Source organism: Rhinatrema bivittatum, chromosome 6 (assembly GCF_901001135.1).
Source record: "Rhinatrema bivittatum chromosome 6, aRhiBiv1.1, whole genome shotgun sequence".
Classification (NCBI taxonomy): domain Eukaryota; kingdom Metazoa; phylum Chordata; class Amphibia; order Gymnophiona; family Rhinatrematidae; genus Rhinatrema; species Rhinatrema bivittatum.
Window position 1 is genome coordinate 52,211,630 of NC_042620.1, and position 20,093 is coordinate 52,231,722.

General features: G+C 43.2%; 1 protein-coding gene across 3 annotated transcripts in view; it reads right to left on the reverse strand.

The window, feature by feature from the left end:
* DARS (aspartyl-tRNA synthetase) overlaps positions 1 to 16,747 on the reverse strand; it is a 205,561-nt gene extending 188,814 nt beyond the window's left edge. Inside the window, exons 1-2 of one of the 3 annotated variants that reach the window (XM_029605392.1) lie at positions 16,587 to 16,747; positions 1,005 to 1,201 (exon numbers count right to left, since the gene is read on the reverse strand). In XM_029605392.1, the coding sequence (XP_029461252.1) occupies positions 1,005 to 1,048 (44 nt within the window). In that variant the 5' untranslated portion in view covers positions 1,049 to 1,201; positions 16,587 to 16,747. Of the gene's footprint in view, positions 1 to 1,004; positions 1,202 to 16,298; positions 16,322 to 16,586 lie in introns of those variants that run through there. The other 2 variants (XM_029605393.1, XM_029605395.1) reach the window with 2 other exon arrangements.
* Between the last annotated feature and the right edge of the window lie 3,346 nt (positions 16,748 to 20,093).

Here is a 20,093-nt window from a genome sequence, read left to right on the forward strand (position 1 = left end):
TAGCCAAGGTAACTGAGCCGGCTGCCTGTTCCACACTGACTTCTCCCTTCTCCTGCAGAGGAAACCGGCCGTTCTGATGTGTTCATGTGTCTCCACCTTCTCCCTTCCTTAGTTTTTAAGTCCTCTCTGTATCCACACCAACTGCTTCAGGAAGGCTGGTGCGCCACACAACATTTTGTCAATGTAGGTTTCACCACTGTATTTATGTGGGACTGAAAGGAAGCAGGACAGCTATATCAGGCCATCAACTCTGTCTCAGAACCTACTAAATTCTGTAATTCAGATAAACTAAGTCTCCAAAATCTTCAAAAAGACTTCTGAGAGGTCTCTCCTCCCTGTTGTCTCCTGTTTTCTTGATTAAACCTCCTGAACAGTTTTGTCAGGAGAATTAAGCAGGTTCTGAGACAGAAGTGGTGGCCTGTTACAGCTGTCCTGCTCCCTTTTCAGCCCCACATAAATACAGTGGTGAAAACCTACACTGACAAAAATGTTGTGGGGTGCACCAGCCTCCATGAAGCAGGTGGTGTTTTGCACAATGTGAGGGCTGTCAGCATGCACTGCAGGGATGCTGAAAGAGTGGGCATTCAGCATCCCATGTGGAAGCTCCTCCTCCTTACAGCTCATTTTGCATTAAAAAAGAAAGTTGGTGAAGCGTGTGGCAAGAGGATACAGGATCACAATAGAGACAGTGGTGCTATGTTTAACAACAGAATAGTATTTAAGTTGTGGCATATAGTATGCAGTGCATTACACACTTGAGCATCGCTTGTGAGGTTTGTCACAATGGTAAAAAGTTGAGAATCACTGTTCTATAACATTGCTAAACTTCATCCATGTCCTTTCTGAGCATACAACCAAGACACTCAGCCACTCTCTTATCACATCCTGCTTAGTCTACTGCAATCTACTCTTTTCAGGCCTCCCAATGAACCATCTTTTTCGCCACTGCAATCCATTCAAAATTTGGTGGCATGACACATCTTCCTTCAACTATTATCAAGTACCTCCTCTTAAGTTGCTCCATTGGCTCCCCCATCCACTGTCGCATAACGTCAAGCTTCTCTTATTCACCTACAAATGCATTCAGTCTGCAGCTCCTCATTAACCTATCTTCTCTCTGTTAGGGTTCTAGGTAAGAGGTGTGAGCCCGAAGCTACACACTAATAGCCCAGGAGTATGCTGTGATTTACTGCAGGAAAATCTGAAAAAAATGATCAAACACAGCAGAAAAGCTGAATAAGGAAGTTTTAACATCACTGAGCTTCAATATCAAAAACAAAAGCATCCATACAAAACAAAGTCTAAATACAAAATTAAAAAATAGGAACTCGCAGCAAACAAGACTGGAACAAGGATCTTTAGCAGAGACAACGCACTCATGCCTGGACAGGAACAGGGTTATAGAAGGGGGTTTTTTCTATACTAATAAAATATTATACTGATGCTAATTAATGTCTCTCTATTTTTGTTATATGTTGGACAGGAACAGCAGCAGGAAAATAATGAAAATATAATGACCAAGTAGAGCGGCCAGTGTAAAGTAGGGAAGATATACCTAACCCCCACTAGGAGCTAGTCCACCACTGGGCTGATCAGGACCAAGACAGCCACTAGGAGGAAATGAGGGGCACAAAGCTAGGAGGATTGAACAAATAACCCAACTGGTTCCCAGTGCCACCCTCAGGCTGGAGGCAGGACCTCACATTCTCTCGCCACACCCTTCCTCGGGAACTCTATTCACCGAGTAAGTTGTAATTGTCTGTGCCCTTCTCCTTCACCGCCAACTCTCGACTCCCTGCTTTCCACCTTGTTGCACCATGTATATGGAATGGACTTCCTGACTCAGTGGGTTGTGCTTCCTTTCTGGCCATATTCAAGTCCAGTCACCTTTTTGAGGATACTTTTAAATCCTAAACACTTCCCTACAATAAATGCACTTCTCACAGACTCTTGACCGTCCCTGCCCATGGAACAGGGATTGTCTTCTATGTGTATCTCCAGTAGTGCTTTAAAAATAAGTAGTAGTAACAGTAATAGCAGTAGATTCACAGGGTGAGAGATAAGAAGGGGGTGGGAAAAGCAACAGGTCACAAGTGACAGAGTTGGTCGAAAAGATGGGGTAGAAGAGAGAGGATACAGAATAAGAAGGAAAGAGGAAGAGTGTGAAACAAAGATGAAAGACAAGAGAGGGGGAGAAGTGGTATTGGGGATCAGAAAGAGAGGACAAAGTAAAATAAGAGGTGAGATAAATGTTGAAAGGAGGGAGAGATGGAGAAAGGAGAGAAGGCATAAGTTACAGGTAAAATGGAAAGAGAGCCAGGAAATCAAAGGAAAAAAAAGCAGAGGAAAGACTGCAAACCTTATGATAAACAAAAGACTCAAAGATAGAAAAATCATTTTCAGTGCAGTTCCTTCCTAGAGTGTGAGACACTCCGCAGAATTAAGAATTATACAGAGAATGCATACTTCAATTTTTTAAGTTATAAGCACAGTCTCTGACAAGTAAAGTGCACTACTCTACAACTTAAATGTACCAAATGCCTACTTTAGCATTTCTGTGCTACTAATTTAAAACCCAGTTTATGTTTTTGATTAGTTCTGGATTAAAAAGTTTTAGCAAAACCCAAATTAAAGGTATTTTGAAACAATATAACCTTCAAATGTAATAATACATTTTACAATACATTTAAATATCGGAACCAGTGGGGTTGTTAAACTATTAAATCCTTTACGGTCTTTGTGCGGATTAAGTAAGTGCATTTTGCACTGACACTGCAGTGAAGTGGACATCTGCTCATGCTACAAAAGCAACAAACAGCAGCAGTAAAGCAGCACATGCACATTCTCGCCTCGCTGTCTCTGGAGAGGACTGGGACCCAACCAGTATGCAGAACTGATTATCTATAGCCCTTAACAAGGAGCCTCCCCCATCAGTACAGGCTCAAGTCAAATAGCCAACTAGAAACCTGTTCACTGAAAAACTGCAAGTAAGAGAAGCATCTGGTTCTAATTCTACCAACAACATTAAAAAAAAAAAAAGTTTCACTTTTACAACTTAAGGAGCCCCAAAAGAGAGAAAAAGATGGCGGCCAGGGATCTAAAAGTAGGGCTTCTCGAACCTGTCCCGGGGATCCCACAATCCAGTCAGGTTTTCAGGATAGACACTAACAGGCCGATACAGTATTGTATAAGGGGTTGTAGATGCACGGGTTAGAACGCACACTTTACAGCATCGGCCTGTATGAATGCGCTGGGATAAGTTTGCATACGTTGGAAAGCCAGAATAAGACCACACAGTCTATCTCTACAATCCCTTCCACTTTCAGAGATTCCCTGTGCTTGCCCCATGCTTTCTTGAATTCATCTACTGTCCTTGCGTCCACCATCTCCACCAGGAGGCAATTCTAGGCATCCACCACCCTCCGTAAAGAAATTGCCTTAGATTACTCCCGAGTCCTCCCTTTCACTCTCGTTCCAGAATCTCCTTTCCATTGAAGAGGCTCACCTCCCGTACACTGATACCTTGGAGGCATTTAAATGGCTCCATCAATAAATGTCCCATCCCATCTTCCCTCAGAATATCCACAGTGAATGTGCAGGATATAAAATCTATTTTCTGCCGCCATGTTTCTATGTGTCTCACTGCAACATCAAGTATGAAAATATTGAACATAACCGGCAACAGGAATGATCCCTGAAGCCGCTACTAACAGCGTGAACTTTGTTTACCATTACCCTCAGCTGTTTATCCCCCAACCAGTTTGGTCTCTTCTCCTCTTAATTGTATTTACTTTCCCAACAAAGATTTCTTACTCTTACCATGACTACTTTTAGTTTACCCTCCTGTTCTTCTATTTCACCAAAATCTTTCTATCCTGTCAGTACCTCTCTAAAAGTACCTCTTTCTATCCTGTCAGTACCTCTCTAAAAGTAGCCCCCTCCCCCCACTTTAACACAGTTAGTACTCAAAATCCAGGACCCTGTGTGTGATCCATCAAGTCCAAGACAAGAGCGCACATGGACCATTGAAACACTCTAGTTTCCAGAAGTAATAAGCGAGAACTGCTTTTTCATCTATATTCAGTATCAGACTACATTTTTGTAGTGCCAATGTTCTGCATTTTTGTTGAGGAATGCTAGGAAAGCCATGAAGCGTTTTCGCTGCTTATTTTGATCAGGATGTTAGTCTGCTATGCAGGAGACAAAGGGTGAGTCTAGGAGGATAGAAGAACAAATATTGAGTCTTGGAACCTCCTGCAACCTGATGACAAATGGCTGTTGTGGTCTTGTAGTACAGGCCATGTTAATCGAAGAGGCCAGTCAATGACACTCTTTCTTCCCATTCTTTCCGCCTGCTACATTCAACCACCAGATGTAGCAGTGGGAAAGAATGGGATGAAAGTCAAATTAAATCCAAAATGTAAAAACATGGATTGACTCCCAAGGGGGAAAAAAATGAGTGAAACATTTTTCCAGAAGTAAAGTTAATTACCTAAGATTACAATTGGCTTTAGTTCTTATTTTAACTCTTTTACCACTGCATTTATTTCTGGATTTCCCTAGAAAACCGTTAAGAGATGCCATGAAACATGGGCAACAGGTCACCAATGGCATCAAAAAGATCCACGCTTGGAGTGGGCCCAATAGCTCAACACCGGCATGGTATGCTGTCATGTAAAAGATGCAGTTTTGATTCCTGAACATGGCTTCTGCTCCATGGGCCAGCTGAAGTAGGAGATGATACAGAGGCAATATTCAAACCTATCTGTAGAAAGGGAGTCCCAAGGTCCCCAAGGACAAATTCCAGGTGCACGTGAACCTGGTTCTGTAGGGAGCTGCAATCTTAGATCCCCAGCCAAGGACTGATGCTATGATGGAATAGATGGAAGGAGGAAGGGTAAAAAATGGAAGAAACGCCTAGTGGATGCAAATGAAAGTTCATGGCACTATACCTCAATGGAGGCCAGTTCCACTTGAGAAGGAAGACCAAAAGAAAAAGATGAAACTGCAAGGATCTACATCCCCCTCACCTCCCTAACTCAAATTGAGACCAGGGCACTACAGATTTCTAACCCAATCCTACACTACTTGGAACACTGCAACTGCCAGCTCACTCACTGTAACATTAACGCTAAAGTCATGAGCCCACCAACCCCTGCCCAAAGCAGACTATCCTCACAGGAAACAGAGCAAGACTGTGAGCCGCCAGTACACCAACGCCTTCCACCAGAACAATGCTACCAGCCCACTATCTGGCTCCAGGAAGATATGGTTATCGCACAGATCTCCAAAAGTCTTCAAATCTTGCTAACTACAAAAAAAATGAGGAGATTTTCCATCTCTCTGAAAGGGAAAGACAACCGATGCTCATTCAGAGATCTCTGCCAAGCATACACATTTTAAATAGGTAGCAGGATACCAAGTAAACAGAATGTTAGGAATTAAGAAGGGAATGGCAAATAAAACAATGGATGTCATAATGCCTCTGTATCGCTCCATGGTGAGACCGCATCTTGAATACTGTGTGCAATTCTGCTCGCTGCATCTCAAAAAAAGATATAGTTGTACTGGAGAAAGTGCAGAGAAAGGCGACCATAATAAGTGACATGGAATGGCTGCCCTATGAGATAAGGCTAAGGAAGTTAGGGCTGTTTAGTTTGGACGTCTGCAAAATCATGAAAGGACTTGAACAAGTTAATATAAATCAGTTATTTACTCTCTCGGATAATAGAAGGACTAGGGAGCACTCCATGAAGTTAGCAAGTAGCTCATTTAAAACAAATCAAAGAAAATTCTTTTTCATTCAGTGCATAGTTAAGCTCTGGAATTCATTGCCAGAGGATGTGATTACAGCAGTTAGTGTAACTGGGTTTTAAAAAGTTTTAGATAAGTTCCTAGAGAAAAAAAATCCATAAACTGCTATTAATTAATAAGCAAAATAGCTTAAGATTTTATTTAATGTTTGGGTACTTGCGACTTAGATTGGCCACTGTTGGAAACAGTGGGCCTGATGGACCTTTGGTCTGACCAAGTATGGCAATTCTTATGTTAAGCTATGATTACTGCAATGCTCACATCTATTAATCTCCTGCTTTTTATGCATTTACCTTAGAATCATAATATTCATCTAACAAAGTGGATAAATGCAAGTCTAGGGGGCCCGGAAACATGAATTTGTCACTGTGAAGTATAACCTACTACATAACTTTTGGTCTGCCTGTTAACTAGCTGCTGTTACCTTTAAGTTATTTTTACTAAGTTTAAGAACATATATTTCTCCAATCTGACCTACACTAATGGTTCTCATCCTTTCATGACTACTGTACCCCTTTCAAAAGTTTGAGATGTCTTGTGCATCCCCAGGGTAACAAAAATTTAAAAATATGCTACATTTATATTTCAGTGTGATATTTGGCCATATTTCAACTAGCAAATAACTGCTAAACAAGCAGCATACGTATCAAACGCGGACATTGCTGGATTCGAACCCGAGTCTTGCTGGAAGTGATGTCCGTGATATGGAGCTTGCCGTGCTGATGCAGGCGGAGGACACCTACCTTGCACTGCTTTATTGTCGCTTCCTCACAAACTGGCACCAATCCGAGGTTTGGGGAAGAAACTGAAGAAGCTATGGCACGGTGGGAGAGTGTCAGACAGCCCAAGTTTGCACTGTTCATTTTAGGGAAATGGAAGGATGAATACTAAAGGTGGACACCTTACTTCTTCGCACATCAAAAAATGTCACAAAAAAAAAAATATGTAGTATCTGAAAGTTTCTCTTGCTTGGTTGCTATGACTGTTTCACTAATAAGGCTGTAGTTACAAGGCTCCTGCAGATGCAAGTGTCTTATTTAATAGATTAGGCTTTTATGTCCACTGGATAAATAAGAGGTAGCAATATTTGTTCAATATCCAGCACCCCCATCTTAAAAAAGAAAAGCAAACACCCCCCCCCCAAAAAACCAAACACCCCACAACTGCACTGTACAAGCTTACAAAAAACACTAAGAGCTGTGTGGAGCCTCTGGAAATGTAAGTGGCATGTTACTGCCTCAGAGCCATCTGACATGTTCATCAGGATCACCACAATGAAGATTCCAGCTTGGAGGGAAGAAAAACCACTTTATCTTAATCTTGGGCCTGTCCCCGGCTGTTCTGCAGATCTGCATGCGTCTCTTGGGGCTTGCATCTGCCCTAGATTGCTTCTAAGTCCCACTTCCAGGTGTAGCATATGGAACCAGGCAAAAGCAGCCCGGTCACATTCCTAGTTTTTAACACCTTTATGTGAATGATGCTCAATAACTACGTGCTGGCTTAAGGTCCCACGTCATTCTGTGATGAGTACTGATTTAAGTTCAAATAGCTTTATAACAGAACAAATAGTAAAATGCAACAGACATTCTCCCTCCCTCCCTCCATCTGACCCTGTTCCTTTAGCTAAGGAAAGCCAGACTCGGGCCCAGCATGTAAATCACCTGGAGATATGTCAGTGACAGGGCAGCCCCGTGGCAAATGGGAGGGTTCCAAGATAAAAACAAACCAGGAACAATAATGGGGTAGGGGTGAGGCAGCTCATGTGTCTATCAGGGAAGGTGGGAAGAAAAGAGAGGCTCCATCGCCTGCCTGCTGACACTTTCCATTCTCCCATTCCTTCATGTCTTCCCCTTGGTTTTCATGGTGGGACATTTTACGGTGATCGAGGGAGCCACGAGCAGCAGCACAGCGCAAGCCAGGGGACGAGGGAATGGCCACTCCCGCTGCAGACGATTCAGTGCCACCTTCCTCTCAATCTAGCCTGCTCCTCTGCCTCTGGCTCCAACTGCTACCCGGTGCCCCCTTCCCTGCCCCCATCCTCACTGCCATAAAGGCAGAAAGAGCTAACTAGGCCAGGGGTGGCCAACTCCAGTCCTCGAGAGCCACAAACAGGCCACGTTTTTCGGATAATTCACAATGAATACGCATGAGATAGATTTGCATACCATGGAGGCCGTGCATGCAAATATACCTCATGCATATTCATTGTGGATAGCCTGAAAACCTGGCCTGTTTATAGCTCTTGAGGACTGGATCTGGCCACTCCTGTACTAGGCTGTGTCGGATGGAGCCATGGAGGTTCCTGGGAGTTCCTTCAAAATATTCTGTGAATACACAGGAGTACCTGACTGAACAGAGCAGAGCTGGCCTCCTCCCCAGTCCCTTGCTAAATGTACTAGTGCGTTCCTTCTAGCAGTTTGAAAACACAAACTTTCTAGGGGCTTCAGCTAACTTCTCTTTGGCAGAGTTGGCACAAATATTTTCCCAAAACGCTTCTAACAGAGGGCTTGGTTAATTAATCTTCAAAATAACATTGATTTTACAGGGGAACTAGAGAGGACAGAAGACTGTAGCAGACGAGAAAGTCCCAGAGCAGAACGAACGGATGAAAAAAATAACTATAACTCCTATCAGACCTAGTGGCTGGGAAGGTGTAGGAAGCTCCAAGGACAAGGCCTCAGGGAGATGGATGGACTTACAGCCGTGTCTCAAAAGCACAAGAGAGGAAGAAAGCATGCTGGAGAGGGGCACTTGACCGGATGCAATCTGAAAGACTTTCAGAAGTCGAGGCTACATGGAGGGAAGCCTGTGGGAGACAGAAGGATCTGTTTGATGGAAATATGGCTGTCAAGGCAGAACAGCTGAGTCGTGAAGGACTCCAAGTTAGTATACATGTGACCACAGAACTACAAACTGGCCAGAGTAGCTGAGTTGTGGGGGAGGGACACTGCGAATCACCGAAGAAGTCTGCTGTGTGGAGCGATTGGCCCATGTGAAAGTATGTAATGCTGTCCCATGGGAGGTAGGGCAGCACTGCCAAGGTTGGGCAAAGGCATCAGATAAACTGTTCCATAGAATTAACCTAAGTTATGAATAAATTGTGCGATAAATATGCAAGAGGCCCAGGACAATGTTGGGAAGCTGTTGGCCTCATAAAGAAAAAGCAAGGTGCAGCTGATGCAGCTGTAGGAATTTAGCCTGAGATTTTGCCACAGATAAACTGGAGTTCTAACCAGGGACAGGATTGAAATGAACTATTATTGTTTTACCCCTGGGTCTTGCAGCATTTTATCAGAATACTGCAGAGTCAACTGGGAAGGATAAGTTGGAGCTGTGTTCCAGAGGATTTTGCCCAGCCAGTGTGTGCGCAAACTTCACAGTTGGGTTACCTTTAAAGCCTCTGCACAGCCTTGTTACAGTTTCCAAAACAGAATGGACATTTGTTATTCCTAAAGCTTTTCTGACTCAAACTTTAAAGAGGCCAATTTTCAAAGGCATTTACCCCCAGGTAATTGCCCTTATTGAAAATTGGCCCCCTCACAGTGGCTAAAAGCAAACATGGGCTTTCACAGCGTGCATACCTGTACCTGGATTAAAAAAAAAAAAAAAAGAGGCTTTCCAGGGGAGGAAAACACCCCCCCTAGAGTGGTTTTCAAACCCATGCAGAAATAAGCTCTGATTAGCTGCTCACATAAATAGCAGGCACAAATGTACAACTTTCCAAGGGGAACCAACTGCATCATTTCTCTTTGAAAATCAACTACACGTCTGTATGCACCAAACTGTGCACATACATTTCAGTAAGGTGAGCTATCGAAAATGATCCCAAAAAACGTGACTGAACCTCAACATACCTGGGAATTTTCTGGGACTTTATTAAAATTGCCAGGTCTCGGGTAGGGCATTAGGCGCCCTAGGAGGACCTTCTGCCTTGCGCTTCCCCAGGTCAGGTGAGGACGGTCAGGTCAGCCACTCGTCGCTGTCATAAACTATCCTGCAGGCGGCTGCTGAGCTGCCACTAGTGCTGCTGCGGCAGTGGCTGTTTCCTCTGCGGCACGGGCTGCACCGCGCAGCATGTCAGTCAGTTGTCCCGAGTGGCTGAGCCCCCGATTAATTTATTGCACCGCTGTGAGACGGTGACACCATCACTATGCAGCTGGTTCTTGCTGCGAGCCATGGCTGCTGTCCCTGGGACCCTGGCACCCCAGCCGGGTGACATACAAGAGGTCCCTGGGAGACAGCTGCTTCAGTTTGTTGTAGGTTGGGAGCAGAATTTGCAATGTGGGGTGGATGAAGCTGGCTGCTGAATCAGCTCACTAGGGCTCGAAGCATTGTTGCCTGGTGTCAGCTAAGTCACTTTAAACCCAGCTCAAAACTAGCCAATTATTTAAAATGAAAAACAATCTCAATTTTTTTTTTTTTTAATCAATGCATATTGCTTCCCACTTGGCAAGAAGCACTAACTCCTTGTAACAAACAGAGAAACAATGGTAGCTCAATGAAAAACGTTTTACGTTACAAACCAGCAAAAATACTTTGCAAAATGGCAAGAAGTTGCATATGTGGAATTCCTAAAAGTCCATATCTGCTTGAAACCAAGGACTAGTGGATGTGAAAGGATATCAAGCTGCCCGGCCTTCACTTATGGTAGACAGAGGTAGGAGCTATAGAAGGCAGAGCTTGCAACTTTACTCCTTGATCCATTGGGCTGCATAAGGAATGATGGTACCTTGGGCCTGGCTAGCAGAAATGCAGACACAGGAGTGGTCCGAGAAAGAAGAATTGCTCCAGATGTAACAAACCCAGGACATAAGGAGAGGAAAGTATTTTTCAGAATTCACAAAACTTCTGAAATAATCACTACGATGAATGTAATTTTTTTTTCTTCTAATTGACTTAGAAGGTCTGCATAATAATTAGTCTGTATCTTTCACATCTCTTTATTTGGCACACGTGTGTGGTTTGCTTCTTTGCCTTTTACTTGAAAAGTTGGCAGGTGTACTGGGGACTTGGACTGCAAACGCACACATGTGAAACGTTTAAGTGTACTGCCATAGTTCGAAAGGCAGAGGTGTCAATCTACAAAGCAACTCTTTTTGGTAAATTCAGATTCACTGTAGAGAAGATGAGTTGCACTGGGAGGTCCAGACATCCATGTTGTTGAGCATGAGCTCTTTTCAACGCTGCTTCCTGATCCCACTGTAAATTCCACTCATGCACACTTTGGTTCCACAAAGACTTCAGAATATAGATCTAAAAATAAAAAGGGCAGGGTTGGAATTCTCTAAGAAAAAAAAAAAGAAGAGGTAACCCAATGTTTAATGTCTGAAATGTAAAAATGAGTACACTCACAGCCCTGTGCAAAGGAAAGTCAGCTATTGCTCCAATAATGATGCTTGCTGGTCATACAAGGAGGTAACCAATGCACTGTAGCTGTTTGGAGAGCAGCAGTTACTGTAGCTCTTCAAGGCCAGAGGAAGCTGCAATATTCAACCTGCATGTGAAACAGTCAGAGGCCATGCATTATAGTCTCTTGATACTCCCTGCAAAGGTCTAATATGCTTTTCAAGTTAATCAGGGCTCGGTGCATGGAACTCACTATTAGACCAATAAATAATAGAAACCAGAGGGCATCTGTTTACCTGCAGGAAATGCCCCACTGAAAATTACCCTTCCCTCACCGCAGGTAATATTACCCACATCATTCATAATACAGGTATGTATCCACATTGGGGAAAAGGAACGAAGAGGAATGTCTACGTGGGTACTTTCAAAGCATGTAAATTCAGATGCTCAGAGTGCAGCCCTGTTACCAGATGGCCCGCATTTTCAAAGAGAACCTGCATGTCAAGTTTTCCTTTGAAAATGTGTTTGCAGGCCTGAAAGCAATGCAGGCTGTTTAAAAATTGCCCCATAAATCTTTTCAATCAAAATGAGAAGTAAGTGCCATTTCTAAAAGATTCAAGGGCAAAAGTGTCTCCGATGCCATGGGCTTAAAATGTACAGGAAAAAGGTAAGGGACAACTTAGAGCAGGGTTTCCCAACCAGCATGCCATGGCATGCTGGTGTGCCTTCAGATCAGATGTGCCGCAGAAAAATCACCATTGTCTGATGCTCATATCCAGGCTAGCACATGGGGGCTCTGAGCACCTATTGCAGAAACAGGAGACTCCAAAGTTCCTTTCTGAGCACATGTATAATCATGCAAGCCCCCTCTTCTCAGCTACATGATGGGCCCTTAATTGTGGGAATTAAGGGGTAGCCTGCAGGACATGGCTAGCTGGGCTCTGCTTTGTGCAGCACCCACATTACACACAGCACCTCCTTTTTTTCCTCTCTTTGAGTCCTTCCAGCCTCTGTCTTATCCCCATGCCGAGTGATATGGAGAGCATGTCTTCTGAACACTGGATGCAACTTGTACTGGGACTGCTGGAAGTAGCAATAGTGAAGCAGTTCTGGCAGCCACAAGTAGCAGAGAAGGTAATGTAACTAAGTGATCCAGCTGTCTGCATCAACCAACATCTCCTTTATCCCTTGTGACAGTTTCCTGTGTCTCTGCCCCCTCTCCCTTCATTTTAAAATTTGAAAGAGACCGGTGGGGCCTTCACTTCTTCCTTAGCTCGTCTTTTGACCCTATGAGTGCTCTGTACATCCGCACTGCCTGCTCCATGCCACACAACATTTTTGTAAAAGAGAGTTTGAACAGTTTGGGAAACTCTAGAGACTGGGCAGAATCATCAAAAGCCCCAGTACTTACAGCACAGAGTGTTAAAGACAACTGTATTCAGCGTGTACTGACTGGTTTATCAAAACACATTCATGAGCATTCTGCACTGCTTCACGCAGTAGATATCTCTTAATTCTGGAGCCCTGCAGGGGGAGTACCTATAGAAATGTAAACAATTCAAAGAAGCACTTCAAGCAAGCAAAACTGGGTTAAATGCTTATTACTGTTAGAGGGCAAAAATTCATGTCATCTTCAGTCTCTTCACTAGTACATACTTTTATAAAAGTTACGTACTAGGAAAGATTTTATATTATTCCCTTGTGTAAAGAGATATAACATGAGATACGCCTGAACATTACTGAGATCTGTCCTAGTACTGGTAACTGCTGGAATTTGTGGCTTTTCAGAGCAAGTATCTTTCTAAGCAGAGAACTGGTAGAAAATGGCAGTTACGGTGAGAAATATCATTGTTCTAACCTTGAAAGGTGGAGATATGGGAACCAGCAGGGGAATATCTTGCTCTAAGATAAGGATATCTGAGCTATACACACACTTCTCTCATTGTGAGGTCGAAGTACCATAATTAAACCCAGGCTAAAAGCAGAGCTATATAATAGTGCGGGCTTTGGCTAACACCCACAGTACAAGCTGCAGCTCCATTGGATATGGTTAAATTAATGGCATGCACATGCCCTGCGAGTACAAAAAAAATCCCCCAAATTTAAAAATGTGTTTTTTTTTTAAATATTCATAGGCAGTTTGCTTGCCATTAAACTACAAATCCATGCTAAAAAAAAAAACACAACCCAGATGTCAGTAGCTGGGTAAAAAGAAGCTCTTCACAAATTTCAAATAATCCAGGAGTTGCAGGGAATTTGATCTGGGAGCCGAGCATGAGCTGCATGGCATAGTCCATTTGCTTTCAGCTAAGGCAACGGCAAAGGCTGGTATTCAGGAGACCCAAATGGCAGCCAAGCCCAGCATGCAGGACAGAAACAGAGCTGCCCTGATCAGCCGAGCCTTGACCAGTCCTCGAAATCTGAGACCGAGATCCTGAAAGGGATGCAACACTTCCAGCATGCTGCATTCAAGCCCAGCCAGCTTTTTTTAAATCGCTTCCAATAGACACCCACTCAGTCTCTCACTCCCAGGTTGGGTGGCAGTGAGAGGGAAGGGGATTGTGCCCCATTCTGCCCTGCTCCTATTTATAGGACTCAGCTCAACACCATGCACTGGCTCTCTACTGTGGGAAGTGTAACTCCTGCTTTGACCCAAGAGTTAAATTTGCCACAGTAAAACAATTTCGCTCTGCGGTGACCATCCTCATTAGTGAACGTTTTCCATACGCGGCAACAAGTTTTCTTGTTTTTCCATACCTTAGCTGTGCCCATATCTGGTAACATCACCATATTGACTGAAAATCAGTATATCATCTCAGAACCACTTAGTCTATAGTGCCATGTGAGAATATAAACTTCACACAAATCCAAAAGTTACTTCAGTATTTTTTTCTATATCTACTCTACTGTTAACACAGCAAAATTGTTTGTTGTATTTCTATACCTTTGTTTCTTCCCATGCTCACATAGGAACTGAAGTAATAATCTTCACTGACATAACATGATTTTTTTTACTCCTATTTTAATACAGGTTTTTTGGCACATAGGAAATTTAAATCCAAACATGCAGTAAAGTATGAGTTAAAACCCATACTAGGAGTTGTGCATTTCCCTGCAGACTGAATGGTAACGAGCTTATTAGCTATTACCCTGAAATGCAAGGAGGTGCACTCAATTTCTGATTTGCTCCTGTATATAATATGTAATAAAAGGGGGGATGACCCCTTTTCTGTGCTTTTTCTTAATGTGCTTTTCTGTATCTCTGCTTCTATCATTTAGCCTTTCTTTCCGAAAATGTGTTGTAACTGACAAGAATAAGAACACACACAAAACCAAAAATGGTCTCCATGTAATATTTGAGTATGAGAAGGGACTTGGCACAAGGAATCACAGATTCACATTCTTAATTATTTACAACCTACAATAGGCAACCCACTTGGCTCAGAACTGAATACAAACTGAATAAACTTAACACTTTTTTTTTTAACCAACCTGCCTTGAAGATGTAGCAAAAATATATTCTATGCAGTTTAAGTAAAAATAAGGGTCAACAAAAATTGTAGGTGATTTACCTTTTTACTGGATTAACTTAAATCTGTGCACAGATTTAAATTAGTCCAATAACTAGGTATGCCTACAACGTGTTTGTTGACCCTTATTTCTACATATTCAAATAGTTTAATAGAGCAATCATTATGCTGTACAGTTCAAAACCTATTTATTTAAAAACTCAGGCAACTGTGATCTGAACTAAGAGACACGATCCTAACTTTTCTATCACTAAGAGCCCCTATATGACCAAGCAGATAGGGTGATGCATATAGTGAAAAATAATCCATGCTGTAGTTACATGATGTTAGGTTTCATTTTAGGGAAAAAGATCTAGGTGTCATAGTTGATATTACATTGAAACTGTTGGCTGAGTGTGCTGTGACTGTCAAAAAAGCAAACAGAATGTTAGGAATTATTAGGAAGGGAATAGCAAATAAAATGGAGGATGGCATAATGCCCCTGTATCACTCAATTGGCTAGACCACACTTTGAATACTGTGTGCACTTCCTGGACACTGCATCTCAAAAAAGATCTAGGTGCACTGGAAAAAGTAGAGAAGGGCAACCAAAATGATAAGGCTGAAGAGGTTAGGGTTATTCAGCTTGGAGAAGAGACGGCTGAGGGAGGGGGGGGGGAGCATATGATAGAGGTCTACAAAATTTTTCAGATAATACAAGGACTAGGGGGCACTCCATAAAGTTAGCAAGTAGCACATTTAAAACAAATCAGAGAAAATCCTTTTTCACTCAATGCACAATTAAGCTCTGGAATTCATTGCCAGAAGATGTGGAAAAGGCAACTAATGTAGCTGGGTTTAAAAAAGCTTTGGATAAGTTCTTGGAGGAGAAGTCCATAAATTGCTGTTAATCAATAGGGAATAGCCACTGCTTGTTGTCAGCATTAGAAGCATGGGATCCGTTAATGTTTGGAGACTTGCCAGGTACTTGTGACTTGGATTGGCCACTGTTGGAGACAGGATACTGGGCTTGATGGCCCCTTGGTCTGATCCAGTATTTCATACCTTATGTTTTAAAGCAGATCAGTTTCAATCAGTGATTAATACCCTTTTGAAGCAGATGTCATCTTATGCACAAAACAGTCTTGCCATACTCCCAATCAAGCTATAACTATGCTTCAAATACTATATTTTTCCTTCAAAACTCCAGTACTATTATTCTACCTTCCAAATGCATGGGCATATCTCTAAACTTGGAGGGCCACAGATATTCTGTAATTCTAAAAAAAAAAAAAAAAAAACCCCAAAAACCCTAAAGCATTATTGAATTCCAGCACGCATCTGCTACTTTAAAGAATGCCAAGTTCGAGAAGTTCAGTAACTTTATTAAGTGAACTTTAGTACATAGGTGTATTCTATTTCATTTGGGGGGGCGACAGGGAGCAATGGGTGAGGAGGAGGACTGGTTCAGTACCAGCATCTGGGGCACGGGGGAGGGGGGGTAATTGTTCCTTCTATTTATACCTATATTTCAGTGCCTCTGCACTCACAATGCCAAAATAGCATGCTCCAGCTTCACATTCCCACGGCAACCGCAGGCCACCAGCCTTCTTACAGAACTGTACTCACTCAGTCCGTCATCAAGAGCGCAAAAAAGAGAGCACCGATTCACCCTCAGGACCCGCTGCTCTCACAATCGCGCCTCCTCCCCCGTCCTCCGCCAACGCCTCGGGCCTTCCATTCACCCACCGACCGTCCAGTCAGCCATCCCACCCGCCCCCTTCCCGGCGGCGCGATGCGCACATGGCACAGTATAGTAGTGAAAGTTATGTTTCTACTTGTATTAAAGACGGTTAAATATTTCCTACCACCCTCAGGTTATTACATCCGAGCCCAGCACTGTTTCCAATCACAAACCTTGCTTGCTCTCTACAGTCGGGAAAGACCGCAAGTCGCCGTATCTGGGACCAGGAGCAGGCGTTCGGCACCTCGAGACCGGAAGGGACCGCTGGATTCCGGGAGGCTCACGCCGGTAGGCAGCCTGTGACGTCTCCGTATTGGCGCGCATGCGCGGTCCACGGTATTGGCCAGAACCGAACGTTAGCGGAAGCCGGAAGAGAGTTGTGCCTCGTTGTCGGCATCAGCACGGTGCAGAATATAAATTGAAACAGCGGTGCAGTTTGGTAGCACTGGCTGGAAGGAGGAGGCGGTGGTGTTTAGTAGCATAGGCCGGTAGAACTAGTAGGGGCGGTGTCTGGATCGACCTGCGGCAGCTCCGTCTTTAGAAGCTGGCGGGGTCACGCATCGGTGGGGTGGGAGTCGGGTCTGATGTCATGAAAGATGAGAGTGCCGGCAGAATTGTCGCGAAGGGTGGGTAAGAACTTGAAGAATGACTGCTCTGGGTGCTGTGGCATCACTTTCAGTTATGTGAACCCGAAAGGGAAAGAAAAGGATGTGGAAAGTAGCCCATACGTACCCTGAGTGCTGGGGTTGGGCAATGGAAGGCGTTTTGGTGAGCCTCCATGGAGAAAGTATGACAGTTCAGCAAAATGAATAGGTTGAAAACTCGTTTACCTATCTGTTCTCGCACAAGAGCTCCCGAGGATCCACATGGCCTGGTTAAATGGACTATTTAGTCAAATTATTGCTAAAATTAATCCTGATATTTGCTTATGTGATCCAGTTCCAGCCAGCTCCTTGAAACAAATACACTGTCGGGCGAATTTTAAAAGGCCGGTGCACGTAAAATTCAGGGATTACTTGCTTGGCTGGCCCTGTGCACACCGTGTGCATATTCAAAAGGACCCAGCCACACGCATGATCCCCAATACACGCAGAAGTGTTGGGCCAGCTAAAAGGGACAGGCTGGGGGGGCGGGCTGGGACAGCACCATTAGACGCTGTCCCGGGGAAGCGCACGCCAGCAGCCGGCCAGCATATGGTGTTTACTTCTGCTCTGGAGGAGCATTAAGTATTAAACAAAAAAATTGGGGATAGATAGGTTTAGTTTAGGGGTCGAGGGGAAGAGGGAGGGAGGAAGGATATTCTTAGGTTAGGGAAGTTCTCTCCCAGTCCATTCCTTATCATGTGCACATATTATAAAATAGCCACGACCATGTACGCTCGCCGGGAACCATGCGCGCATGGGTGCCCGTTCGCACCTTTTAAAATCGACCCCTGTATTATCACTCTGACCACTACAACCCTAATTAATCTTTCTCTCTCAGAAGGAATTGTTCAATATGGGATAAAGCCAATTCTGAAAATAAAACTGGTAGAATCGATGACTGGGACAGCTGTCCTCCCATAACCAATTTGTCCTTTCTTTCAAAAATACTCAAAAAAGCTGTATTATCCCAAATTGTGAATCATTTGGAAGACCAAGATATTGTTTTCCCAAATCAATTTAGATTTAGGTAACATCGTTTGATGCTGATGAATCTTATTTTCTTGTGCTAATCAAATTAACAGCCACTGTGGATCATGCCCTGTTATGCGATCAACTGAATAGTGTTCTCAGATGGTTCTCTTCCTTTTTATCTAATAGGTCATTCCAAGTCAATTTGGGCAATCTCATATCTGATACTTTCCATATTGATACAGGTGTCCGTCAAGGTGCAGCCCTCTCGGCAACACTATTCAATATTTTTATGCTCCCACTGTGTAAATTACTGCTGGATCTAGGAATTTCTTTCTTCTTGTATGCTGATGACATACAGTCTTACATTCCAGTCTCTAAATCATTTGAAAATACAGTATCAACACTCTCAACCTATATGAAAATACAGAAAGAGCTATCTCAACTTAAACTAATATTAAACCCTAAAAAGACTGAAATCATTTGGTTAAGTAGAAATTCCTCTATAGTTAAACCGCTGGCTCTAGACTTGGATATTTTTCAAATTACTCCCTCAAATCAAGTATGGGATTTAGGTATCCAGCTAGATGAAAACTTTATTATGAAAAAGCACATCAGTAAATTAATTAATACAGGCTATGCCAAGATGCGGATATTAAATACAGTCTCTTTCCAAAAAAATGTACCTACTCAATGATTACCTCATTGATAACAACCCAGACGTATGTGCAATAACAGAAACCTGGTTAAAACCTTCAGACATAACACTAACAAACCAACTACCAACACAAACCTTTGACCTCTTCTCAATACCCAGACCCCAAAAAAAAGGAGGAGGAATCTTACTTGCTGCAAAAAAACAACTGGGCCTAACCTTACAACAATCATACTCCATTACAAAACTGGAATGCTCCACATTCAAATCTCAACAACTTCAAATATTCCTCATCTACGCTACACCAGGAACCCTAGACGCTAACCCCTCTCCTCTAATAGAGCTGATAGCCAAACCGACCATCATCCTAGGAGACTTCAACTTACACATCGACTCTACCCCACAATCCTCAAACTGCGAAACATTTCTAACCTCCCTCAGTCACCTAGGATTCACACAAATAATCAGCGGTCCCACACACAAGGCAGGTCACACATTAGACCTCATCTTTATCAACAACAGCTTATCCACCTATTCTAATCCCTCCTGTACACCAGTCCCCTGGTCAGATCACCAGATCATCAACACGACCCTCAAAATGAAAAACACACCACCTCCAAACATCAACAAAACCACTATTCAGTTTAGGAAACCATGCCCACTTGAACTACTTAACGAACAATGCTCCAAAGAACTCAGCCAACTAGACCTCTCAGACGCCAACACAGCCACTACCTCATGGATCAAACTCACGAACAAAATAGCAGATCAACTCTGCCCAATCTCCTCCAAAATAATACAACCAGCACGAGATAACAGAAAACCGTGGTTCACTCCGGAACTCAAATCCCTGAAACAAAAACTACGAAATAAAGAACAAAGCTGGAGAAACAACCCCTCACATACAGCAAGACTGGACTACAAAAACACCCTCAACACCTACAGAAATGCCATCCACAAAACAAAGAAGGACTTCTATGCAAAAAGAATTCACAATTTCATCTTCGACTCGAAAGCTCTATTTTCTTACGTCTCATCTCTTACCAAACCAACTCCCCCTTCCATTCCAGACCAACAAGCACTCAACAAGGCCAATGAATTGGCCACCTATTTTAAAACAAAAATCTCCAACCTTACTCTACCTCTTACAACCCACAACGCCCCACTAACACCTCTGAGTACATACCAAATCACTCAGAATGCTAGTCTAGAGGCATTCGAACCCACATCCGCCATGGAGATCGAAAACATACTCAAAAAAATCAAACCAGCTGCACATCCCTCAGACCCTCTACCAACCAACTTGCTCACCTCCATCCCAAACACCGTAGCAAAACCCATTGCTGAAATCATTAATACCTCCTTAGCTCAAGGTATGGTACCCAATCAGTTAAAACTAGCAATTCTTAAAC